This window comes from Spermophilus citellus, assembly GCF_964194105.1.
Source record: "Spermophilus citellus genome assembly, chromosome: 15".
Classification (NCBI taxonomy): Eukaryota; Metazoa; Chordata; class Mammalia; order Rodentia; family Sciuridae; genus Spermophilus; species Spermophilus citellus.
In genome coordinates, this window is record NC_138195.1 from 82,476,095 (window position 1) to 82,503,974 (window position 27,880).

General features: G+C 40.8%; 1 protein-coding gene across 2 annotated transcripts in view; it reads right to left on the minus strand.

The window, feature by feature from the left end:
• ABLIM1 (actin binding LIM protein 1) overlaps nucleotides 1-27,880 on the minus strand; it is a 274,277-nt gene that overhangs the window by 192,274 nt on the left and 54,123 nt on the right. Inside the window, exon 1 of one of the 2 annotated variants that reach the window (XM_081268056.1) lies at nucleotides 12,419-12,571. The exons of the other annotated variant lie outside the window; for it this stretch is intronic. Coding sequence (XP_081124182.1) covers nucleotides 12,419-12,452 — 34 coding nt within the window. The 5' untranslated portion in view covers nucleotides 12,453-12,571. Of the gene's footprint in view, nucleotides 1-12,418; nucleotides 12,572-27,880 lie in introns of those variants that run through there. 2 annotated transcript variants of the gene reach the window in all.

Genomic DNA, 27,880 nt, shown 5'->3' on the forward strand with positions numbered 1-27,880 from the left:
TCATCTGATCTGTCATTTGCTAAAATAGAGTGTGCAATAACTACAAGATAGTCGACTGCAGTGTGGAAAGAAAACTCTAGATTTATATACTATTCTTTAGCACTTTTAAATACATGTGTGTTTTGGAATATATATAATATAAATATAGAACAATAATATTGTTTATCAGTACATAAGATACATATGTAACTATTTTTTTCTTTTTTATTATGAGAGATGCAAAACCAGGAATTTAAAGAGCAGGAATTATACCATCAAAATAAATCACACAGAAACTAACAATAACTCAACTAACCAGAGGTAAGTACTGACTTTTTACAAAATGATGGGTGAAACTGAAGTCTAAGATAAACAAAAGAACAACAAACAATGTGCTCAGTAAGCTTACAGGTTTTGGGTAAGAAAACTGAGTTCAAACCCGGGCTTTGCTACTTTGGGCTGGACAACCTCAGGTGAGTTCTTCACCTCTTGAACCTTCGTTACCTCATCTATAAATTAGATGTAACAATAGTATCTCCTTAAGTATTGACTAAAGCCCTGGATTGTTCCTGGTATACAGGAGGGGCTCCATCAATGTTAAACTCAGAGGCTACAAATTAAAATACCCAGATGACTGAGATAATTGTGAGTGTCAGGGCAGGTAAAGTAAATTATTTCTTAATCTTGTTAAAGGATGAATCACTACTCAGATCCAGGCAATTACTGCTGTTTTTCCATGTGAGCCAGGTATCGCCAGATGTTCAGATTTTTATGTGAAATTGCCCAAGTTTCAAACATTTGCAACTAATTAATAAAAACAAAACCCTGTCCACATCTCCACCTCCCAACAAGGCAAAACAAAACCAAACAAAGCCCAACAGCATACTCCCAGTCTTCCTGGCCTTCAGGATATCAGGCTGGGATCTATGTATTAGCTATTATCGAACTTCCACTGTAAACCTCCCACCCACCAAGCTGAAACCCAACAGTTGTGACTTATTTCAGGTACTGTGGCGAAGGCAGCAGGGTGGAAGAGTTTTAGAAACATTGGAAGGTTCCACATAAAAGATTCATCCCTTCTCATTTTTTAATCTCTATGAACCACAGCAAAACTGGCCGTGTTCTCACTACCTTTTTCCGGCCATACACTCAAGAGCATGCCCTCTCTTCTCCCTACTTTACTGGTTTTTTTTTTTAAACATACCCAGATAACATTTCCTCTTTAACTACTAGTAGAATATGATCGTACATTTTTCTCTGCAATTTCTGCTCTTAGGTTGATCTTAAAATTTAAGATATAATAATTTGTGTGTAAGTAAAAAACACAGATCTTAAATATCCAATTTGATGAGTTTTAACAAACGCATTCACCCATATAACCCACATCTCTGTCAGGTACAGAAGGCTGCTGGCACCCCAGGATGTCCTTGTTGCTCCTTCCCAGTTCACCTAGACCCCAGGCCAGAGACAACCTCAGCACCTATTTCTCTTATCACACAGTCTAGAATATAAATAGAACCATCCGACATGTGCCCTCTGTCTTTAGCTTCCTTCTCTCAGTGTGTTTTGAGATTCATCCATATCTCTCCTTTAAGGTTTACTGCTAACATTCATCCCAGCGTAAACAATCATAGCTTCTCTCCAAGGTTCTATAAATCATAATCTGGGTGTTACTACCACACAGTCAGCACGCATTCCATGAACTCTTGGAAGTGAGAGCAAGTGCACTGCTTATCTTTGGTGTCAATTTCAGACCATGTCACCAACTAGGGCAGGCAATGATTTGGGGTGCTTCCTAGAGGACAGTATTTGGGGTTGGGTAGACTTCAGGTGTGCCAAAATGGAAGAGGCAGAGCTTGGGGTAGGGAATTTACTGCAAGAGCTGTCTCTTACAGTAATGAATCAAAAAGGAAGCTGGAAATGGGGAGGCGTTCAGTTGTGTTCCGCATTAGGGAAGGGAGAATACCTAGGATAGGATGAGGTGGGAAGAGGGATGGATAAAGTTTCATAACCAGGGGCCAAGTGGAGTGAGACAAGGTTATGACTGGAGAGGGAAAACAAGCTAGTTCTAAGATCTTCCCACAGAGAAACGGGACCCCACTAAGCTACTCCTTTCTTTCATGGATTCACACACCCAGCACTGTGATAGGAGAATGGACAAGTGGCCAGAATGAAAAGATGCACATGCTTACTAAGGTGGAAATAAATCTCTACATCCAAGAGAACCCTAAATATGACAGTCTGGGCGACTATCAAAAAGTAGAACCATTTTGATAAAAATCAGAGGAAAGAGTAAGTTTTGGTAGAAGGAGGTGATGATGAGCTAATTTCAGATATAATAAGGGTGTTTAAGATGGAGTGTTGTCTGGCAGGCAACTGAAAATACTGCTCTGGATCTCAGGAGAGAAGTTCAAGATAGAGGCTCGGGTTTGGCAGCATCTGTGTGAAGCCAGAATTAGACAGGCAGATAGGCAAGGGTGGATCCAGAGAATGGAAGGATTGACATGTTAACTCCTTGAGGGCCCTTCCTCCACCCTTATCAAGATAACCTGCCACTTGTCCAACCTGTTGCTAAGGTAACTTGTCCCAGGGATGGTCCCTCCCTACAGGGAACTGTTAATTACACCCTCTTCCTGCCCAGATCACTCCTCCTTGGCCCCTCCAGCCCATCTGCTTCTCACCTTTGGGCCATCCCACCCAGCATCTCCTGGGCCTAGTCACATGTACAGCAAGGAGAGAGATTAGGGGAAGAGGGCAGGAGAACAAATGTTATACTTCAATATGTGAGGGAGCAGGACTCGTCACCAGTGACAGGTCATAACACATGCACCTAGAGGTGAGGCCTGGAGCCACAGGGTGGATAAAGATCAGAAATCCCTAAATCATGAATTTCTTGAGAGCTAATGTGACTGGTCTCTGCCTGTATTCTGTGTCTGTTTCAGAAGAGATATTTCACAAATATTTATGGAATCTGGACCTTCAAATAAATGCTTCATGTAGGTTACCTTGGAAAGAATATTGAAATTGCTCAACAAGCCTCAAAGTTTCTCAAATTGACCCTCTGCATATAAACGCTTTAGCCCCTCAGCTTCCTGCATTAACTAAATGATCCCACTCAGCACTATTTCCTAGAATTCTAACTAAAGATGTGTCCATTTATTGATTAAAATTTCCAGCAACACAGCATAATGTTATTACTTACTCTGTCAAGAAAGGGAGAGAAGCAGAAAAAAAAAGACTTCAATTATTCTTGGATATCATAGAGAATTTGAAAATTTAGTAACTAAACTCACCTAAGAGGATACAGATTTGCAGAAAATAGATCCAGAAATATTGAATACTAAAGAATATTAAGTATTACTCCTCTCACAATCCACTTTCATAATTATAAATGTGCACTCATAAGTAAAAATGTGCACACGAATATAGTAGCAACTATAATTCTCATAAAGGCAATTTGATTAGCATTTATTGAGCATTTCTTTGTGCACAACCCTGCAATATGCATAAAACAGAAGAACAAAGTGCTTTGCTTTTGATTTTCTGATGAAAACCAAAGGACTGTTTTTTGGTTTTTTTTTAAAGGTTTCCAATATAGATGTTCTCAGGACAAAGCAAACAAAAATAGCCTGCACCAGGATGAAGTGGGTGGTGGACATCTTCAATAGGACAGATGGACCATTTGGAGCTCATGTGGGTGAGTGTGAGTGTGTGTGTGTGTGTGTGTGTGTTTTGTGTGTGTGTGTGTATGTGTTGTGTGTGTGTGTCTGTGTGTGTGTGAGTGTGTGTGTGTTTCTGGAGTTCTTTCATGTATTTAGTTTTCAGGAGGAGAGAATGGCTTGACACAACTAATTTTTAAACTCACATTGGCATATGGAGCCACAAGGGAGAAGAGGCAGCCTCAAAATAGAAAATGGAGCAAATGGTAACGCCTAAAAATGTGAAAAGGCTAGAACAAGAGCTTTTAAGAATAAAAATTATACATGGTGTAAGAGCTCATCATGTTTAAGAAAACTCTAACGTTCCTAAAAGATCACAGAAGGACCTCAAAATCCATGAAGGAGACGGAACAGAGTCACTGCAACCTTGGTTGAGGAACACAGGCCCAGGAAACATCACCCAGGGTTCACTCACCAGCCCCCACCCCAGCTTCCAGCCACATTCCTCCCTGAATGCTGTCCTCCAGCCCCTCTTCGAAGCCTTCTCTTACCCCACAACTCACCTCTGAATGGCTATCTCATCCCTAAAATGCCCAACCTGATTTATAATTCCCTCAAATCATATCATATATCACCTCAGCTGTTATTTTTCATATTCCAATTTTTTTCTCATATAGAAATAACATACATTCATTAGAGAAAATTTTGAAAAACACTGAAAGGTATAGAGAAATGGAAATACAATCTCCCATACGGAAACCACTATTTTTTCTTCAATGGATTTTGTTTGCTTTTCTTTTCCCTGTGAATTTTTCATGGGATTCAGATCACACGTGTAATTTATAACTTTGGCTTTTTGAAACTTTCTCCCACTAAATCTATTACATTTTTAGTGTAAGTATTTTATTGAAAGGTAGCTCACCTACTGCTAAGCTCCCAAACCTCAAGTATACAGCTTCATGACATTGCATATGTGTATGTTATGGTTTGTATATGGGGTGTGCTCCAAAAGCAGAAATATTCAAAGGAGAAGTGACTTAATCAGTCCACCCTAGTTTGAATGGACTGGGCGGGAAGTGTAGACAAGTGGGTGTAGCTAGATGGGCTGGGTCACTGGGGACGGGCCCTGGATGGGTTATTCTTCCTGATCCCCTCTCTCTGCTTCCTAATCATACGCTGAGCAGATTTTTCTGCTAGGCCCTTCCCCAATGACGTACTGCCTACCTTGGGCTCAGAGCAACGGCATTGGCTGACTATGGACCGAGACCTCTGAAATCATAAGGCTTAAATAAACTTTTCCTCCTCTATGTTGTTCTTGTTAGGTCTTTTGGTTACAGCAATGAAATAGTTGACTAAAACAATGTATATACACACACACACACACACACACACACAAATATAAGGTACAGACATATAGAGGATGTAGGCATATAGTAGATGTGTGTGTCATTTTGGAAAACTGCCCAACAGTTTTCTAAAGTCATTCATTTGGTGTATACTTCTGCTAGCAATGTAGGGGGATTCCAGTCATTCTGCATCTTTGCCAACACTTAATATTATCAGTCCTTCTAATTTTATGCATTCTGATAGATAAACTATGGAATCTTGTTGAGGTCATAATTTGCATTGATTAATGATGATTAATGATGGTGAGACTTTTTTCATATGCTTATTGGCCCTTTGAGACACTGTTTTTGTGAAGTATTTGCCTTCATGAGATGACTGCACAAAGGGAAAAATCACGCCACCTTCTTCATCGTGTAACCCCCAGGTTCTATTTTGGTGACTGGTGTGCAGTAGAAGACCAATAAATCATAGTGAGATGAAGGAAATAAAACAACATCCATGTTACCCTTTGTGCTGTGTGGGTTTTGACATTGCCAACAGGAAAAAAAAACCAAGGACCACCTGAGAAAAACATAAATCTTTAGAAAGCAGTTAATAGAATTAAAACTCTTCTCTAAGTAGCATTCTTCCTTCACACCTTTCCTAAAACCATACTCCACACTTTTCCATATCTGGATTTAATTGGCAAAATCTGTCATACCACCTACAAACTTAACTTTAATTGAATAAACAAGTAATAGAGATTTCTAGGGAAAAAATCTGTTTATTTTCTGGTACTATTTTAGATTTTCTTCTATCTTCAACTAGAAAAAAAAAGCATGCAAAGTTTACTTAAGTAAAGATCTAAGTGAAATAAATGAGGTAGAAAAATACCTACTTGAATTCTGCATATTGTTTCTTAAAAGTTAAAAATAAAGCATTCTTTGTAATCCCTGTAGTTTCTTTGTATAACTCTAAGTCATATCAATCAAATAAAATTTTCAAAGTGGCATAAAATCAAATCACTTAACTGAGCATTTCTTTCATTTTACTTCTAATTCCTTTTTCTCTTCTCCTGTTAAGCAAAAAAAATTAACATTTTTGGCAACCATGTATTCCACCAGGCTTTCAGAGAAGATGTAACTGGTAGCAAGTAAGACTTTCAAAAAATGATGCATTTTCAATAGTTCATCTTCATTCTGACTGAACTACAATAAGAACCTGTTGGAAATTTTGCCTATTAAGCAACCACACAATTTTTTTCTTTAGATACCATATCTAAAACATATCTTGTTAAGCTAAACTAATATTTATTGCCTTCAAAATCATTGCTCCTATTTCAAAAAGGTTGTCATAGCTGACCTTTTCTTATTTTTTTAATAGTCCAAGCCAGTAATAGTAAACTAATACTTGCTGCCTGTTTTTGTAAATAAATAAATAAAATTTTACTGAAACATTAGCTTTAATGCATTCATATATGCACTGTCTTTGACTACCTTTGTGCCTCAATCCCAGTTGAGTAGTTGCAATAGAGGCTATTTCACAAAGGATAAAATATTTAGCCTGTAGAGGAAAAGTTTGACTATTCTGTTCTATGTATCTCCTATTCATTGGTTTCATCTGTGCAACATTTCCTTGAGTATGGTTCGAAAGGTCCCTGAAGGTTAGAATTGTCCTTAATTAAGAACTAGTCTTTCAGGTTAACTGGACATAAGATTTTTATTTCATCGAGCGTCCAGTGTTCATTCATGTCATTGCATGGCAGGTAGGGTAGATGGCATCAGTGGCCCTAATTCATCACCCCTCCTTATGTGCATGCCCTAGGCCATATAAAGAAATCAAACAATCGATAAGAGGTTAGTGAGCACACACCATGTGCTCATTACTGAATTTTCTAAAAGGTATAAAAATCATAGTCTGTAATCCCAATGAATTTAGGCTTCTGTTGTAGATTAACCAAAATGTGAAATAGAATATAAAACAACAATGGAATACTAACAGCCACAGAAACGGTAAACTTCTAGTTGAATATGATGCTTTGAACACGTGTTTACCGCTGTGCCTTCACAAAACTCCAAACAGAACAAGGCAAGAGCTACTGCAGACAAGAACTGTCAGCATAATTTGGGAAGCTAGAAAGTGAATGGGTGGTGTAACCAATCCTCTTCAAGAGGAAGAGGCTGAAACCTAAACTGGAGGAGAGGTGTCAACCGAGGGCAAGCCAGGGAGTGCCCAGGAGTTGGAGGCCCTGGGTGCGGCTGAAGACCAGAATGAAGGATAACACTGTGAACAGGCAGGGTTGGCAGCCTTCATGGAAAAGACTTGCACCCCATTTTCCCTTTCCTTCTCTCAGCCAGAAGGCTACCCCTTGCTGGCACTGGCTAAGATGACAGGAGAGGCTTTGTCATGCTGGGGGCTCTGCACTCCTTTTCCCCATGTATATAAATGGAATAAGGGAGAGAGGCCACCTTCTCAATTAGTTTAGCTATGGATTCTGCTGCTTAATTTCATCTTGCTAAAATAAAATGCTCATATGGCCATCTCTTGGTATTTTTCTCATTGTAGACATTACCTATTAACTTACTACAAAGGAAGGTTAGGATTTAACTTTTATACTCTTAATAATAGATAACTAAATGCGAAGTCTAAAAATGGCACTCTAAAACTTTTTAAGGTACACAATGTGTTATGCATTAGAAGAAACCATTCTCAGGGTGCGACAATGCACACCTGTAATCCCAGCAATTCGAGAGGCTGAAGCAGGAGGGGATCATGAATTTGAGGCCAACTTGAGCTACCGAGTGAGGCCCTAAGTAACTTGGTGAGTTCCTCGATCAAAATTAAAACATAAAAAGAGCTAGGGATGTAGCTAAGTGGTAGAATGCTTCTGGGTTCAATCCCCAGTACAAAAAAAAAAAAAAAGGAGAAATCACTGACATAATGAAAGAGGAGAAATGGGTTGAGGAACTGATAACTTTAAAAATAAGTTTTACAATATATTTGGCTTTTATTCATCCTGTAATAATAGTAATTTGAATGGACTTGTTGGTGACTGTAGACAGGTGGGATGTGGTGGGAGGAGGGAGGTGACTAGGGGCGTGGGTTTTGACTATATCCTGTCCCTGGTTCCTTACGCCCTCTCTCTGCTTCCCGGCTGCCATAAGCTGAGGAGTTTCCTTGACCATGCCCTTTTGCCATGATATTCTGCCTCACCTCAGGCCCTGACCCATGGAGCTGGCTGATAACATACTGAGACCTCTGAAATGGTGAACCCAAAATGAGCGTTTCCTTCTCTAAGTTGTTCTTGGCAGGTAATTTGGTCACATTAATGAAAAGCTGGCTAACCCAAAGTTTGTTCTTCCTGATTTTTCAATCAACCAATCACACATAAAAATAACCAAACTAGAGTAAAGGCTTTAAAATCTAAGGGGATATTCAACAATCTAAATAGTTTGCAAGAATCAGAATTTTCAGATGAACTAGAATTGCAAATTATGTTACTCATTCATTATTGTGGGCAAAACACCATGCCATGAGTTTTACAGATATTCTCATTTAATTTTCATACTCTATAAAGCTGATGGTATTATTACTGCATTGTATAGATGTGGAAATGTGCTCAGAGAAATTCTGAAACTTGCCCAAGTTTACGGGGCTGGTAGGTATCAGAGCTGCAATTTGAACCAAATCTCCACCTCTAGAGCTCAAGCACTTAACCAAGTTCCTTGTATCCAAAAGAATCATACTTTTCTTCTTCAACTCCATATTTATATCAGAAGAAATAACTTTGAAATTCACCAAAGAACAGTCATGTTAGCAAGAATAAAAGAACTCCCCGATCCCTTGTGGTTCTGACATCAAGGAAGAACAGAGATGGTCCCTGAGGATCAAGTGACACCCAGAAAGGAGCCATGGGGAAAATGACCCATGGGCAGATTGTGCCCCTGGTAACCTGTGGAACCCACAGCTTTCCCCAGCAGCAGCCTAACCTCATCATGTGACTCACTCCCTTGTATCTTTTATCCTAGTACATCTTTCACCTGCCCAGTTCCTTCTATGTTGTCTCATGTTGGTTAGTTGCCCAGCACATCTGTGGCCCATACTGGCTGGTGGTCTGTCCAAAATTATAAATTCTTTTTTTTTAGAGAATTTTTTTAATATTTATTTTTTAATTTTAGGCGGACACAACATCTTTGTTTGTATGTGGTGCTGAGGATCGAACCTGGGCCGCACGCATACCAGGCGAGCGCGCTACCGCTTGAGCCACATCCCCAGCCCCAAAATTATAAATTCTTAATGATAGATTCATTCTGGATGGGACTGAGTACAGTGCATGCTCCTGCTGAAAGATACCTGGTAAGTTAATTATAACAAACAGAATGTTAATGAACAGCTCAAGGACCAAGTCCTGACACATTGGGAGAAATCATTCCTGATGCATCTACAAATTAGAGACAGACTATATAGTGAGAGTAACTTTAAAGTTAAAAAAAAAAAGGAAGGAAGGGAGGGAGGAAGGAAGGAAGGAGGGAGGGAGGGAGGGAGGGAAGGAAGGAAGGAAGGAAGGAGAAAGAAAGACGTGGATGAATTCAGATCCTCAAAAGGGAAATAGCTGGTTAAATTCAGAAATCTGTGCACTTGGGCGTTCACGTAGCTGGTGTGCCTTATATTTGAAAAGTGAAGAGAGTAGACTGCTTGAGTCATTTCAAAATAGTCAACAGAGAGATGCTCCCCACTCCAGCACATGCTGACCAAGAGCTGTGTGTTCCCCACCATCTTTTAAGACTCTGCTAATTCACACACCGTCCTCAGGTCTGCTTCCCAGCAAAGTGTTACAAAAGAAGGATAACACCAGTTATGCTTGGGCAGTTTTTGTCCCAGGAAGGTCTTCAAGACACCCTGGTGCCCTGGCCAGCCTGGGGAGTAGGTGACCATCACCCAGGGGAAGATGAAACTTGGCAGCTCTCAGAGTCCTGTCTGCTGTTGACTGTGCTCCATGCTCCAGCTACTGCCTGCTGCCACTCCCAGCCAGTCCTCGAGCAGGTTCCTGGCAATGTCACGCTCTGCTTGACCCACTGGTCACTGACTCGGCAGAGCTCATTTGTGGTGGCAGCTGAGGCCACCTCTTAAAGCAGAACCACCAGCCCAGCATTTCATTCTCTCACTTGAAACCTAAGAGGAATGCCAATGAGCATTTTTTTCCCCTTTTTGGAAATGAATGACATTTAGCGATGTCTTTTTAAATCCTGATACTCTGATTACTATCCTGGTTCTCACCCCAACCTTAAAAGTATGTTAGTAATGGAGACCTATATGTCAGCAGTCAGATTTAAGGATAAAGTAAAAGGCAGAATATCTCGGATGCCTAAATTACTATTAATTAATGCAAACACTAGCTCTAAGTACATCCTTAAGAGCAGAAGGTAATGAATCACTGTTTCAAAGTCTTAAATCAACAGCCATCTAGCTAGCTAATGCTTTTAAGGTGTGCCAGATGAGAAGGGACAGGGTGACCTCCCCTTAGTAATAGAGGGATGAGTGAGCAGAAGGAGATATGTTGTCTTAAAACATCAGGGAACCAGCGACAAAGAATAAGAAATAAATTTTAATCATGATCAGACTTATTTATTATATATCCTCTCAAAGAATATATTTGAAGAAAAAGTTAATTAAAATGTAATGCCAATATTCCCTGGTGAGAGTAATTTTTTTTTAACTAATGCAGAATAGTGAAACCCCTTCTGTTTCAAACATAAGGTGGGCCTGTTTTTAAGTCTCAAAATAATTTGCCAGATTCCAATTTAATTATGACTGAGATTCAGCTGAACTGTTGAGTGTTCTAGAGATAGATTTTCTGTAGATTCCAGCTGGCAGCAAGTGGAAAGACTCCAAATACCTTCAAAATATGCCATGGGGTAGGAAGGAGGAGAGTAGTAAAAATGGAGAAAAGAAAGTTTTCCTTTCTGGTTTGACCACTAAAAATATAATCAGATGTATGGCTTACTCTGTTTACTTATAATCTTGCCATGCAAGCGTTACTAAAACCTGCCCTATATTTCCTGTAAATCAGACGAAGATCCCATTGTAATTCTTCTACAGTACAAGAAAAGCAGAGAAATTTAAATTTATTTAAAAATAATGAATGCCTTACTATATTTTTAACATAGACATATAGATATTTTGAGATATTCTAATTTTATCACTAAGACTCCTTTCACTTAGGAAAGTCAAGGAATCAGTTTTCAACTCGAGGGACTGGTAACATATTAATGAATCCCAATGAATATGCATAATGTTATTGTTAAAATTCAGGTTTTATCTTCCAGGAGGACCCAGAAAGCATCAAGGAATCTTCTGTAAACATCAGGTGACATAACACTTTAGAAAGAACAGGGAAGGAAACAGTTGGAACCGAGATCTTGGCCTAATGCCCACAGGGGGCCAGTGTCAGCTTTCAATTTTATAATTCTGATGTTTGTCAACTTTTGTCTTCCCGGCTAATGTCTAAGACAGATCAATAAAGAATGCAAAGCCCACAATATCAGACTTTTAAATCAGCAGAGTCTTTGAAAATAATGTTCATTTTACAGAAGAATATTTTATGGCACAAGAAGCCACCATGAATTATTCATCATCTCCAGAGCGTGCCAACCTTGAATTCCTCCGTTCCTCTTGACAAGTGTGCACATGTGAAGTGGAGGAGACTTGGGCTCCTCAGGCCTCCAAGTCCTTGGGAAGAAGGCAAAGCCCAGCTCACTAGAGATGCTAGGGGACCAGAAGACCAGAGCTGTAGGAGGTGAAGGAGGGAGGGGACAGGGATCATCTGCCTTCCCATTATCTTGCTCTCCAAAAACCAAAATAAGTCACATTCTCTTAAGGGGTCCAATATCCAAAGAATCAGCAGCAATCACCACAGTCTTCCTATATCAATGGAGCAGCCTGCAAGATTGTGTCAGGCTGCCTCTGAGCTGTCAGCCCTTGGGGATGCTGAGCAGGATGAGCTAGTCCACCTCTGAAGCCAGGCTCACCAGGGAAGGAACTCTCTCCCCAAACACAACTGTACAGAAGGCATTCTAAGGACAGTGTCCAAACTCAAACGAAACACCCAGAAACACAATCACAGGTGTCTGTCCAGTCACTAAGGCAACTCCCTTTTAAAGTGCCCAACAGACTGATCTACCCAACTGCTGTTGGTTAACTGAGGTGGGCTCCTGTTACAAGACAGTCCTATCAATTTTAACATCCCATTGTATTAATGGTGTCTGCAAACATGTTGATATGTAAGACACAGGTTTTACGTACATAAGTATTATGCACATAAATAGATTATCATGTTAACCTATTATAATAAGCATATATTTTATATATACTTTGTGCAATGGGAAACCCCTGCATCTTTTGTCATCTTTAGAAACAGGTTCTACCCCCCAGGTAGTTGAAATGGAGGGTCCAACCTTTGTCGCCTTCAGCAATGTGATGCGAGTCCATGAGCAGACAGTCCCAGGTGATCAACCTGCACCAGGCTGAAGGAGTCGAGCTTTTCTTCACGGGGCTGGCCCACGGAAGGGCTGCATCCACTCCTCAGAGGAAAGGCCTGGCCTGGCTCTCCGCCAGGGGTTTATGGGCTGAGTTAGGAGGGAGGGGTGTGCCACCGTGGGTGTGCCAGAGCCAGCTCAGGAAGAATGAGGAATTTCCCCTGTGATTGCAGCTCCTTCCTCACCTACAGAGCCCCCGACCCCTTCTCCTCCCACCCTGTCTCCTGCCAGTTCCAAGGATCACTGCTACCACACCCACAGAACACGGCCGGTCACTTCTGGGAAGCTGCTGTTAAAACACGCCAAGAATGTTGCTGGGATTTTCCTCCACTCTGCAGAATCCAGAATCCAGATTTTGGTCACTGTCATTTCACAATAACTCAAACACACGACACAAAGAAAAGAATTGATTTTCCCAACCCTTCTGCCTCTTTTTTTTCTTTAATGAATTATCATCGCAACCAGATGGGCTTCTATTACTATCTCTTTTTTAATACCGGGATTTTTAAAAAAATGCTATAATTTGGAGACGCTTTTTTTTTTTTACTATCAGCCTGGATATTCATCACAGCTTTGGAAACTGTTTCTGACAAAGCACTGCGATGAGACATGCCGTGGACTTTGAGCCATTTTATATTAGGTACACGCTGTCTGAAAACAATGACCTCATCCGGAAAGGCTCAGGAAAGAGGCAATTTTTTTTTTTCCCTTTAGCTTGTAATGCCCTGATGCTGGGTTGGATCACCCACCAACCGTAATCCAATTCTTTTCCCAGTAAACACCGGGGATTCTGCACATTGGAAAAGTTATGAAGACACAGTTTAAATGGGAAGAGACACTTGGGACAAACACCAACAGCACCAGACACATGAACGGGCTGAGAAGTAGGACACTGGCATGACTGTTTAAGTGTGAGGGCAGAACACCGGGCTCCTCCACAAGGACAGAATCCATTCTGAGAAGTTCCTCTAATGTGAGGCCCATAATCTTCCCACAAAAAGAAAAGATGAGTTGGATGGGCAAAGATTCCTGCTTCCTCTCTTCCTGTCTATGAGTTTTGTTAAAAAAGTGGCTCTGGTGGAGAACCCTACTCAGGGGCCCCCTATGCTCCCTTCCCCCAGTTCGGGCCACTGCCTGGAACTTGGTGCCTCTGATAACGTGTTCCTGACTTGGCGGCAGCACGAGGCGCCAGGCAAAGGATCACAACTGGATCACTCATTGATAAAATGCTTGGCATCTGCAGAGCTTGTCATGGGTTAGCTGCTGCCAAAAGGCCAGTCGTGTTTGTTGAGATCTAATTACACCCAGTGCCTAGCATTCACGTGACAGTGACACCAAATTTTCAGTCTGAATATTTTATTTTGTTGGTGGTGGTGTCTTGGAATTTTTACCGTAAGAATGGAACCGAAGTATTTCATAGTTGCACTTTTTATTCTTGTTGATCTTCAGTTAAAATGTAGCAGGGGATAGTTTTTCTACTCCGTTAAATCTCTAATTATTATTCCTATAATTTTAAATGAAAGGGTGAAGAGGGAACCAACTGTAGTGCTTTAGCTATTTTCTGGGGCTAAAATAGGTTCTAGTTTAAAAGCATTGGTTCTTTGCCATTCACGAGGCAGGACGACCGAGGAGAGAACAAAATCCAAGATTGAACCTTTATTAACAATAAAGTAACTCTTTCCTGACTTTATAGTCCTCCAAATTCGACTTCTGTTAATTGAGCCAAGGATAATTTGACGATTTTCAAGAAACTATTTGCTTAAAACCCACAACCATTTTCTAAGTAAAGGGTACTTCTACAACATCATTTCAAAATCAGAGACACTGCTGTGTGTCCCTTACCTGATAGAACCCAGTTATCTTCAAAACCAGGAGCAGAAGCTTTTCCCAAACCATGCTTTTAGAACTCTCCATAGGAAAGTGTGGGAGATCAACCTTGCACGTGACTGAGTTAACTCCCCTGCTGGGCGATGTGGCGTCAGGTACCCATGCTGCTAGACTGCCCTGCTCTTCTAGGGTTCGAGTGACTGTCTTTGTGCCCAGGCATGTCTTCTTACAGCCCCATGGGTGGAGCTATGCTCACCTGTTCCTTTGTAATATTACCCCTTGCCCTGTTTAGGATAGAATGTTCCATAGAAGTGCCTTGTGTGTGTCCCCTTCTCTTACTGTGCCCTTAGGTGTGGCCTACCTTGATGGCAGTCAACCTGCTGACAGTGGACATCATGATAGACTCAGCTTCCTGAAACCTGACCCCTTGCCTCATTTAAATAGCTTCTCCTCAATAAAAGGGGTGAACGCGTGCTCGCTTTCTCTCTCTCTTCCTGCGGACCCTTAAGGTCAGAGGATAAGGTATTTTTAATGACAGAGCAAGAACCAACATGCATTTAAATCTTTCAAAATAAGTCAACACTGAGGAAGCTTTGCTGAATTTTTTTAGGGTTCCTAGCAACCACCCATTGGGATCAAGGACCCCAAAGAAAAAGAAAAGAAAAATTTGTGTCTCTTGTGTGGTTATTTTGCACAGTCCAGTTAGCCCAGTTTACCTGGAGTGACCCCTGTGCCTTTTAGTCGAGAAGGAAACCCGGCAGGAAAGTGAACGTCAGACAGCAAAACTGACACATCAAAGTCATTTACATTGCATATTCACTTGGATCTGAGAGATGTTTGATTGACCATTGTTCAATGGGGTTCCTAACCATGGACTTTATGTGCATCAATATGCAGGTATGCCATGTAACTGAGAAATGGATAACACAAGAAGCCTTTCCCTAATTTACTCTGCCACAGAAGACCTGAGTTTGGTACAATTGTCAACCACACAACAGTTTGGAGAAGTCTGCTCTAAGAAAGGAGAAAGTTATATTTTAGAGAAAATTTACATTATAGTTTGAAAGAGTCTTAAAGCCACAAGAATTTAGGGACTTGCCAGACATTCTGCTGAGCCATGGTGGGCTTTGCTATTCAAATGGCCATGATGGGCCAGCACACCTGACTCTCTCTGCAGGTAATCATGGCCTATAGTGATGCTGTTATGCTCTGGGAACACAGGTGCTGCCACGGTGTCAGGCAAACAGCACACCTAACAGCGGATCGTGTTCAAAGGCCAGGCCCAGGTCTGCTTTGCAATCACAGAATAGAAGATGAAGCCTACCCAAACTTATGACAGGCCGTGAGTGAAAAATAGCAGGTATCAGTAATGAAACATTCACGGGGCCCTGTCCTCATCTTTTAAGTGAATCAGAGGAGACAGGCCTTGAAGCAAATTGAATTCTGTAAGAAAAATGATTCCACTGGAGGAAATGCAAACTAAATCTCCTAAATGGTTATATTCAATAAGGAAGAAGAACCTTCTAGACCTCCTAGGAAAGGCACAGGAGAAAAGTTTAGCACTGATGTGTCACTTCCCTTGAACCCATGTTCCAATGATACTCCATTGTCAGTCAGCTAACTGGCCCCAGTCGAAGCTCAGTTGAAGCTATGAGACTTGTTGGAGAGATTAGTTTCAAAAACTATGAAGTTTGCCCCACACTTAAACCTAAAGCTTAAGCGAGAAACAATCTTTGGAATACACAAGTATCTCTGTACTAAAGAGGCTGTTTCTGCTTATGACTTCCAGGAAGATACCATGAAATTATTTTTGTCACTGGAAAATAAATTTTATGGATTTTACTAAAATATTACAAACTCCTAGTATATATTGTCACTAAATATCTCAGTTTCATAAAGTACCTCATTAATATTCATAGATCACATTGACTAAGGATTCACTCTGCAAGCACTGAACAAAGATTCCCTTCCTTGATTGATTGATTGATTTCTCTTTATTTTTTGATGGTGGGAATCAAACCCAGGCCTCATGCATGCTAAGTACCACCACAAGCTCCAACCTCAGCCCACATAGATTTCTCATAAACCTCTGAGGCAGGTACCATTGTCATTTCCACTCGAAAGATGAGACAACTGAATCAGAGAAGTTGAAGAAGTTGCCCAAGGTCACTCCATTAACAAGGGCTTGGACAAGCAGTTAGAATCAGAGACCGTGCCCAGGATGCTAAAACTGTCAAGACTATTAAAACAGCTCAAGGAGGGTCATTAAATCAGAGAAGATGCCAAAGCCATTCCCATGCCTGAAATAATGATAGGGCTATACAAAGCACAAGTTTGGCAGTACACAAAGTTAACACAGACCCAAAGTTTACTCATGCTTTTTACAAAGAATCTAGACAATAAAGACTGTATCGGGACAGGGTAGGGAGATTCTTATTATTTATATAAAAACCTCATTTTCCTGACTCACACTCTGTTTTCATGAGATTATCTAGAATGAATCTCATTTACAAAGATGGTTCCTGCCTCTGCCAGGGCCACAGGGGGGGAAAGATGCTGTCTCCCTCCTTCATGATCGCTGCCCAGGGCAGTATGCCACGTTCAGCCAGGAGCTGCCACCCAGCACTGACCACTGGGAGGGGGCAGAAGACCCAGCTTCCTGTCCTGGTCCTATCACCAGCTACCAGTGTCCCTGGGCAAATCACTGAACCGTCTTCCAAATCTGCAAAATGAGCCATTTTACCTGCGCATCTACCTCAGAATAGATGGGAGAGGACAGAGTCCACCCGTCTTCTTGGCCACCTCTCCTTTTCTTCCTTCCTCCATTCCTAGTTCTGTTTCTTTTCCCTTTCCTTTTCTTTCTTTCTTCCTAGGATTTGTCAAAGTCTTGAGATGAAATCGCCAACACACAGAAACTGAACTCTCCATACTAAACAGGAAGCCGGAGGCTGGGGAAGAGGGACATGAGAATCTCCACTGGACCTTATGTTTGTCAGGGTCACTGTTTCATGCTGCCTTTGACCATCGGCCACCCCTACCCCAGAATGGGGCTAATCTTTTTCAAACAGTTACTCCTGGCTCAGGGGCTTTGCCAAGCATTTCTTACCTCTCTCAAACAATCTTAAGAAGTCAGGGCATCGTTAATGCCTAACAGTTGAGAAAACTAAGCCTTGATGTATTTCAAGGTTACATCTTGTAAGCCGAAGAAAAGCTGGGACCTGAACTTGGGTGTGTACGTGTTGATCACTGTGCCCCAGAGAAATGTGACAAAGGCTCCATTGCAATATTCTGAAAGATTCTCCATGCAGTTCTGCTGAAGGAACCCATGTGGGGCCAACTGCCCAGGTCAGAGCTGTTTTAGGTGACAGGGGAATAAATAACCAGAAACAAGAATGCCCTTGGTGCCCAGGATGCTAAAACTGTTTCCTATATCTGCCCAGGAGCTAAGAAGTTGACAGTGCTGGACTTTCTATGTCTCTCTCCTCCCCATGATCAATTTTGTTCTGTAGCTCACTCATATCCAGGCAGCTTGGTCAGGGGACATTCAAAACATTCTTCACTCCCCACAAAAACACAGGCAGTTCTCTTCAGAGACTCACTTGACAGAAATAAGCTGAGGAAATTGGGGGATTCTAATCTTCCAGAGCCTGTGAAAGGTGATAATGAAGACTTAAAGGAAGAGTGTTTCTGTCAAACAAGAAGATTCTACTTTTGTCTCCTGGTAGGAGGAAGAAATATTTGATTAAATCACAATGACTTCTTATAGCATGGATTTTTGTAACTTCGGTGAGAATTGCCATTTTCATTTGGCTCAAGAGTGGCATGTGACAACAGCAACTGCAAAATATCCCACACACAGCTTCACCCTCAGAGAATGAAGGGGTTTTTTAATGATTCTGCTATACACAGTGGGCTACATTTCATACAGACCTTTTGTTACTGGAGAATCGGAAAACAGCATAGAAAAACCCAGAAGACACGTATCTGCCCTGAAAATGTTGCTAAGTCATTCCATCTCTCCTGCGCCTTTCACTCAGCATGTGCCACTACCATGCTGCTCCAGAAACTTCTCTTTGGAAGCTGCATTCAGAGTTCATGGGAAAAGAAAATGTGCCACATTTTAATGAGAATTGAGAATGCTACTCCAAACCATGGGGATCCAATTCAACTCTCCAGTTTAATTTGGGGAATTTAAATTTAATTTAATACTCTGTATTACCCTGACTATTTAACAATTTGTTGACAGCAAAACATTCATACCTAAGTCTCTAACCAAAGAAACCATTTTATTTATAGTGTCAAGCACACAAGATTATTTTAGAGACTTTTCTATTGACTTTGGAAGCTCTTGATGTTTTATCTCTGCCTACTTTCAACTTTCATCTCTTCCAATAACATTTCCTCAGTTCATCCAAGGGAGCTGGGCTATGCACCACAACTTTATAGAACTAGTTGAAAATCCAAAAAATAAGAAAACAACAAAAAGACCTCCCTATTGCTCCTTGTGATGAACTTCCACATTTCCCCCCAAACCTTTCACAACAAGCCAGTCAAAAAATCCAAATTCAAGAGGATAAGGTATTTTTAATGACAGAGCAAAAACCAACATGCATTTAAATCTTTCAAAATAAGTCAACACTGAGGAAGCTTTGCTGAATCTTTTTAGGGTTCCTAGCAACCACCCATTGGGATCAAGGACAAAATTGGCTCCCGCTGTCAAATGCTGCTCCCAGACCATGGCCTTCGGATACCCCATGTTCTATTCCTTGGAATAGCACAGACAGGCTCCAGGCCGAGCCTTTCCATCACCCAGGCAATTTCTAGCTGATGGACAAACATGGGTGCTTTTCACATATTGGTGAAGGGCCCGGAGAGATAGGGAGATTTGGGTTCCACACCAGCAGAGAAATTTCAACTCATATGCTTTACTTTCTGGACTTCCAAATAAGCTTTTGTTTGGCAACAAACACACACTTTGAAAAATTCCCATCCTGTCCAGTCTGTTCATTTTAGAAAGAAGAATAAGGCTGAGAAAGTGAGACCCAGGTTCCAGAGACAGTGAGTGATCCAGGCAGGGTTTTGAGCAGCCACAGGCTCTGAGCAACGCACTCCAGTGCACACGCTTTCACCAAATCCCCAAGGGCACAGCCCTGCGTCTGTCCTCATCCATCACGGCCTGGGTCTGCCACGGCAGCTCTTCCCAGCGCAGCCCACAGCCCTGCGTGCACAGCCTGGCTGGAAGGGCCGCGAGCTAGTGGTTGTTATTGTGATTATTTCAAACTTTTTAAAAAGTACTAGACAGGCTAGGGATAATCAGGAGCAAAAGGCCTGCCAACATAAGAGGAAAAAAAATTAAAAAATTTCTGAATTTAATGTAAATCAACAGAAAATAACATTTGGTTGAATAAAGTTGAATTCACACTAAAACTAGGATGGAAGCAGGTAGAAAGGTGGATCCTCAATAGGATCTGTCTCCTTGACTCACCCTTCACTCTTACAGGATTTGCTCTTAAAATTTTGCTACTTAATAAGCCAGAGCTGAGCTTACTGGATGGGCCCAGCCCCACCTAACACTCAGAAAACATCACCGGGTACCTAGCCTCTGCCGTCTGCTGGGACTATATATACTACAGTTGAAGGTCCCCTAAATGTCCATGTTTTGAAGGCTGGGACCCCAGGGTGGTGCTACTGGGAGGTAATGAAAGCTTTAGGAGGTGGGGTGGAGGCCCTCAGGGCATGGTGGGGTACACCCTTAACAGGGATCATGGCACCCCAAGCTCTTCCTCTTTCTCCCTTTGCTTCCTGGCTGGTGAGTAGTTGTTCTACCACATATTCTCACCATGATGGGATGCCCATCAGAATTCCAAAGCAATGGGACCGATTGATCGCAGACACTGATCATGAACCTCCAAGACTCTGAGTCAAATACCTCTCCATAAATTCACTACCTCAGGTATTTCATTATAGTAACACAAAGCTGACGAACACATATTTCATTCTGGACAACCACTACAGTCGCTGGCTTCTGGAAGGTAAGCTCTATATTTTGTAAAATGTGATGAAAACCAAAATGGAAGTAGCTAAAACAGAGATAAAGTGAACTATTACAGTTTTGCTTTAACAAAAGGGCACCTAAAATGGTCCTGGTTTGCTCTACACTAGTCAAGTGACGTGAGCAAGTTTTTTTTTTTTTGTTTGTTTGTTTTTAATGTGCCTCTGTTTTCTTACCTGAAAGTATGAGGATAAATAAAATAGCTACCTCGTGGGTGTTGTGAGAATTTAAGTAAATAGTTCCTGGTACATAGTATGCTCTACAGAAATATTAGTCATCATTGTTGTTATTCTTTTTTCTTCCTTTTAAATATCATTTAAGTTTTAGACAAAGAAGTGAGGGGAAAGTAGCAAAAATCCAGCCAAATTTAGATGAAAAATGAAAATGAAGTTTTCCTGATCTTTAATGCAAATTGATTGAAAATAATAACTGGTTTAGCACAGTAGAACTCACAAACAAATCTGGATCATAGTTAGCTCTTCTTCCAAAGAACCATCTTAGAACCATCTGTACTGGGGCCTTGCTACTCAAACCCAGCCCCAGCCCCAGAGCAGCAGCAGCAGCATCCTCAATTATTACTTATTAGAAATGCAGACTCAGCCCAACCAACACCTCGCCGATAGACTCTATCAGAATCTTCATCTTCATAAGACCAGGGGATTCATGGGTACAGTAAAGCTGGAAAAACCTGCTTCATGGTATATACTGAGAGTTTAGCAGTGGAAGGTTGAAGGAATAAGATCTCATTCTACAATTACACCTCCATTCATTAACCAAATCTTTCCATTAGCCCTCCTGCTAGATGGTTTTAACTAACAGGAGTGTTAAAACAGATGCTCCTCTCATGGAACAGAATACTACTTAAGAAGGTAGTATTCTTCAACCCACACCTCTTGTTGGTAACATCAATGATTTAAAAATATCCTCACCATGATGATCGTCAGTGGCTGACACTTATTGAACCCTTAAAACATGCACAGATTAACACAAAGAGCTTCCTTGTGCTCTCAGCTAACGCTCACACTGCCATTGGGGTAGCTGCTGCTGTCTACTTTTATAGATAAGGGAATGAAGGCTCAGGATAGCCATGACATGTTCTCAAGGCCAATTTGAATGAGAAGAGGACTCTCTGAATTCTACTCTCTCTACAAATTCAAAATCCACGTCTACTATATCAAAATATATCTCTTTGAGGTGGGGAACACTAATTATCCCCTTTTTTTTAGCTAAGGAAAACTGAGATTCAGAGAATGACTGACCTATCTAAAGTCACCAACCTGAGTCCTGGGTCAGAACTGGGTCCACTGAGATTCAATATGTCTTGAATCATTCTGGTGCTAGAAATGTCCATGATGATTCAATGGCATCAAAGAACTGGGGGGATCACTCAGGACAGAGAGAAAGGCATGCATTCATGAAGTTTTGCACAGCCAAACCAAGGGGCTTCTAATTTTGATCTCTGAATTGAAGAGCTAATTTTTGGATGTCAGACTCTTTGACAAACCAGAAATTCCAGATTTTTATCACCACCTGGCCATGGCTCATGGCAACTGGTCCTTATCCACATGACTCAGCAAACGTCCCACACACCTGTGGGATTTTGTGCACCTGTGAGATTCTCCTACTTACAGCCTCCAGATTCTCAACCCAAGTGTGATAGTCACACGACTCAGAACTTGGCAAGATTAGTTAAAATTGTTTCTCAGTAGCCCCAGGATCTACAGAAAGTCAAAGAAACCGTTTTACAATCAGTCATGAGGGCTTCTTGCCCAGGTCCCAATCAATGCCTTCCTCCGCCTTCCTGGCAGTGGGCAGCTGGGAAAGAATCAGAAATTGGCCCCAAATGCTGAATGTGTTTGCTAAGGCGGCCACAACAAAATTCCACAGACTGGGTGGCTTCCACAACAAAAGCCGATTCTTCCAGAATTCTGGAGGCTACAGGTCTGAGACCAAGGGGTTGGCAGGGGTTTTGTTCCTGTTTCCTCCATGTGCAGATGACTGTCCCCAGGGGTGTCCTCACACTGTGCCGTGCTGCATCACCCACACAGTGCTGGTGCCTGACTCGAATCTGTGTCCACATTTCCTCTTCTTACAATGATACCAGTCACACTGGATTCAGGCCTATCCTAATGACCCCTCTTTTAACTAAATTATCTCTTTCTGTTGCCTTATCCCCCAATTCAGTCACGTCCTGGGCAACTGGGAGTAAGGCCTTGGACATAAGAATCTGGTGGGGCTGACCCAGACCAGATGTGGGATGATCTTTGCATCCATTATCAGTAAGTCCCAGGGCCACACAGAGGCCTTCGGGTCCAGCGTGGGCTTAATGGGGAAGAGAGCTCAGAGTAACTGGTATCCTTTGGGCGCAGGACTCCGAGCCCTCTGGAGGAGGAAGGAGGAGCCTGGAGATCCTGGTCAGACACAAAACCCACCCCTCGGTGTTCTCTTCTGGCCTCTGAGGTCAGAGGAGCACACCACCCACCGCCCCTGCTCCACACTCAGCACTGCTTATGTAAGGCCACTCGGAGGATGGCTTTTAAAAAATGTAAGTGGCACTTATAACAGTCAGAGTCAGAGACAGGAACGGTTGCTGAAAGTACAAACTGGAATGAAGGCTGGAGTCTGGAGTCTGCCAGCCTCGAGGCTCTTCACCAGGCGAGCGCTCGGGGCAGAGCTCAGCCCCAGGATCCGCCCTCGGGAGCTGGCACCCTGCGTCCCCACAGCTGCCTGCCCAGCCCAGAGCGAGGAAGCAGAGCCAGTCCGCCCCGGTCCTGGAGCAGGAGGCAGGAAACCAGCCTGGCGACAGCGAGCGAGTAGCTTCTAAAAAGGAACTGGGCCTGAGCATCTAATCCGTGAGGCCACTGAGACGGAGAAAGGCCACACCCATCATTCAGTGTAATAAACTCAATAAGCTCTAATACTATGAAAAACCTAATTTAGATAGTCCTGATTTTCAGTTTAAGTAATTCGGCTATTCTTTACATCATCAATTTTGAAGTGTGGCTCTCAAAGCCTTTTCCTATTAATATAAAATTCCATAATCTTCCTTGAGGGTTTTAAAGACCATTTGGTCATTTCATTTGGTATATGCCAAGTGCTCCAAAGTCAAAATGATTTCAGATCAATATGTCCTTCAATATACCAAAGATTATATCATACAAACTAATACAACCATAGAGAAAAAAATGTGCCAACAGGAAGCCGAGGGAAAACTGTATCCCCAGAGAGAAACCTCCCTATTAGTCCTCCTGTTAACACATACTAAGAAACAAGTAAGGATTCCTACCACATTCGAGGAAACAAAAGGTCAAAATGGAACCAAGATGAAGGTACAATCACAGGGTCCTAGAAAAAACAAATGATTTTAGGCAGCAGGATAAGATTCAAATAAAAATTCCAATTCATATTCTCTAAGGTATTTAAGAATACATTGTATCTATGAAATTGAAAATGGAAAAAAATATTAAAGGAGAAATTAAAGAAAAAGAAAGTTTGCGGAAATTAAAATTGATTATGAAAATAAAAAGAAATTCAATAAACAGGCCCCGGGGAAAAATGTCAAGGAAATTTCCTGGATGGTGGAGCAAAATAAAAAAGAAATGGAAACTATGAAAAGAGAATTAAGAGAAATGGAGGCGTTCCAACTTGCATTCAGTGGAAATTCCAAAAAGAGAGAACAGAGAAAGTAAGGGGAGAAAACAATAAAAGAAAATTCTCCAAGCCTGAAGGAAAACACAACAAAGAAACAGAAAACTGAGAACTGAACAGGCTGATGAGAAACGCAGTCCTATTCCATGGAATTTCAAAATTCTGAAGATGCAGACAGGATCCTAGAAGCTGTGAGAGACCAAATCAGACCCAGAAAGGAAGGGAAAGGACCGGGCCACCATGAGACTTGGCAGCCACTCTGATGTCAGAAGACAAAGAAAAGCCCCTCAAGTTTTCAGGGGGGAAAAACCCTGCTTTGAATTTGTATACCATCATGCTGGTGGTTGAAATAACATTTTCAAACATGCAAGGATTCCATTGACCTTTCACGTACCCTTACGTGAATAAGAAAATGTTGACTGAAACCCAAAGAAAAATTCATCCCCAAATAAAAAGCTATAGATTCCAAGAAAATGTGGAATTAGTCTAGTGATACAATGGGGATGGAGGTGGGTGGGGAGAATCCTGAAATGGCAGCTATGCAGCAGATCTAGAAGTCAGCAAGTCCAAAGTTGAACATGGTAGAGGATTCCAGAGAAACGTCTTCAAGAAGGTATATTTCATTCTTAGTGATATTGTTAATACATTCATTTTTCTTGGAAAAAATCGAATTATAAGTTTTATGGCCAGGTACAGTAGCACAGGCCTACAATCCTCACAAATTGGGAGGCTGAGGCAGAAGGATCCCATGTTCAAGGCCAGCCTCAGAAACTTACCAAGACCCTGTCTCAAAGTAAAAAATCTTAAAAAGGGCTGGGGACCAAATTTAGTGTTAAAATGCCAATGTAGAATATGGGGGAAAATTATGTAAATTAAAAATCTCTATATAAAGATCATGGCCCAAATATAAACAAACTAAAAAGTAACATAATTTTGAGGGGAAAAAAAAAGAAAAAAGATTGTTAGAAAAAGGCCCTTTGATCATGCTTTGATAATGCTTGTATATACTCTTAGAGCAAGACATATTTAGTGCACAGAATAATTCCTTCTCTACTACAAATCAAATCATCCTATCTGCTTCTGCAGTAAGAATATTTGCATAATTTTAATGCTATGATTGTTTTCTAGTGGTGTTTTAGTCTGTTCTCTGCAGCTATAACAAAACACCCAAGGCTGGGAACTTTATAAAGAAACGAGGTTTATAATAATGCACAGTTTTGGAGGCTGAAGTTCAAGACTGGATGGAACTATCAGTTCAGCCTCGAACAGTTGCTGAAAAGTAAAAACTGGAATGGTGAGAGCTTCATAGCATATGGCACCACAATGGCAGGCGCACGTATGAAAAAGATGACATGGAGGCCAGAGAGATTCAAAGGTCAGGAATGCTATTTTATAACCCATTTTCACGGGAACTAATAGGGGTCCAATAAATTCCTCTCAAGAGTAGTGACCCTGATGACCTAACCACCTTCCACTTGGTCTTACCTTTTAAAGGTTTCACTACCTCAACACCACTACATGGGACCAAGCTTCCGGCACATGAATCTTCGAGGGACATACTCAAAACATATACCAGCCACAGCCATTGGATTGAAGCTCTAAAAATCAACCTGTAACAAACAGGACGCACGAGGTTTAGGAGATTAAAACGGATTAACCTAGACAATGAAAAAGGAAGGTGCAGCTGACAGCAGTCAGAAGATGGTGTGGGTAAGAAAAGAGAAGATCGGGGAGGTGGAGGGGAGAGAACATCCCCATTACACAGCAGGGAGTCCAGAGAGATCATCTAAAGTCAGAAGAACACAGAGTGTGTGGCTTTAGAGAAATTCTATATCGACAGTTGGCTAAAACTAATAAAACTTTAGCAGTTAGTACTATTTAAGAGAGATTGTTAAAAGAAATATGAGCACAAAACATTTTGTTTAGAATCATGGTAGTATTGATCAGAAGTGAAAAATAGATATTTTAAAACATTTATGTCTGCTATAAAAGGGTAGCATGAGGGTTCTTAAGGGGATGGAACTGCTCTCTGTCTTCACTGAATCAATGACATTATGGGTTGAGACATTATACCATAGAATTGCAAGATGTGGCTCTGTTCCATGACAGAATTAAGCAAAGAAGTTAGTGATTCTATTCTTGATTCTACCAAAAAATTCTAACGAGCTAATAAATTTCTAGATGCTTAAGTAATAAGTTAATTCAATATATATGAAGGATGCATTAGAACATTAGGGATCACTTTTGTGAAACCTGTTGGAGAAGGATATTCTACACAGAACACTACAATTAATTGCTGAGATAAACTGAAGAAAACCTTAAGTGGAGATATCTACCATGTCTATGGAATGTAAAATTCAATATTAAGTTCTTCATTTCCCTGAAATTAATTTATGGAATCAATATGCTCCCAGTAATATCCTAAGAAAGCATTATTAAACAGAAGTTGACAAACTGACTTTAAAATAAACTTTTTTTTCTTTTTTTTCAGTACTGGGGATCAAACCCTGGGCCTCACACAAACTACACAAGTGCTCTGCCATTGAGCTACATGGCCTACCAAAACAATTTTTAGAAAGGAGAACAAATATGAAGGAATTACAAAGTATGACCTAAAGATTTTCTTTAAAATCATAAATAATCAAGACAGTATAGGATTGGCATAATGAAAAACAAATTAATTAGTGAAACAGAATAGAAATCCCAGAAATAGATCTGCACTTAGAATTTATCAATTGATTTTTACAAATGTCCCAATGAGATTCAATGAGGAAAGGAATCTTTTCAAAAAATGGTGATGGAACTATTGGATATTCATAAGGAGGAAAAAAAATCAACCTCAATCCCTACCTCAGACCATTCACAAAAATTATTTTGAGATGGACCACAGAAGTAAAAATAAACTCTAAACTTACAAAACTTTTAGAAAAAAAATAATATCTTGGTTCTCCTGGGGTTAGGAAATGATTCCTTAGGATAGAAAAATCACTAATGATAAAAACTGAAAAATTAAAGTTTATCAAAAGACACTATTAAGAAAATAAGTGGGCTAATTTCAAATTGGGAGAAAAGCACTTGCAAAGCACAAGGCAAACATAAAATTCTATTTAGAACAAATTAAAAAAACTCCTATAACTTAAAAAAACACAATTTTTAAATGGAAAAATACTTGAATAGTCACTTCGCAAAGAAAATTTGATATGAAAATGACTATCAAGCATATGAAAAAATCCTTAAATAATTAGTCATCAGGTAAAAGCAAATTAAAATCATAATGTCATTATACCAAATAAAATTACCAAATGTTGGTAAGGATGTGAAATAACTGAAACTCTAACACATTTCTAGTGAGAATATAAAACAGTGCAAGAGTTTCAAAAAAAGGTTTGGCATTTTCTTATAAAGTTAAATTTATGCTTTGACTTTGACCTAGCAATTCTTCATCTACATATTTATCCAAGAGAAATAGAAACATAAATCCACAAAAAAGACTTTCCAAAAATGCTCATAGCTGTTTTATTCATATTTTTTAAAAACAAACAACTCAAAAGTCCATTGACAGAAAGGATAATCAAACTGTGATATACCTAATAACAGAATAGTACTCAGCAATTAAAAGGAACAAAGTACTCTAATACACAACAATGTGGATACATTGCACACATCTTCTGCTGAGCAAAAGAAGCCTTACACAATACCATATGTGTATCGGTCCGTTTATATGAAGTTTGAAAACGGGCAAATCTAATTAGGACTGCGGTGGTCGAGGATGAGAGGACTCGTTGTCAAGGGATTTGAGGGAATTTGGAGGGATGTGGAGATGTTCACTATTGTGATACAGGGATGATGACATG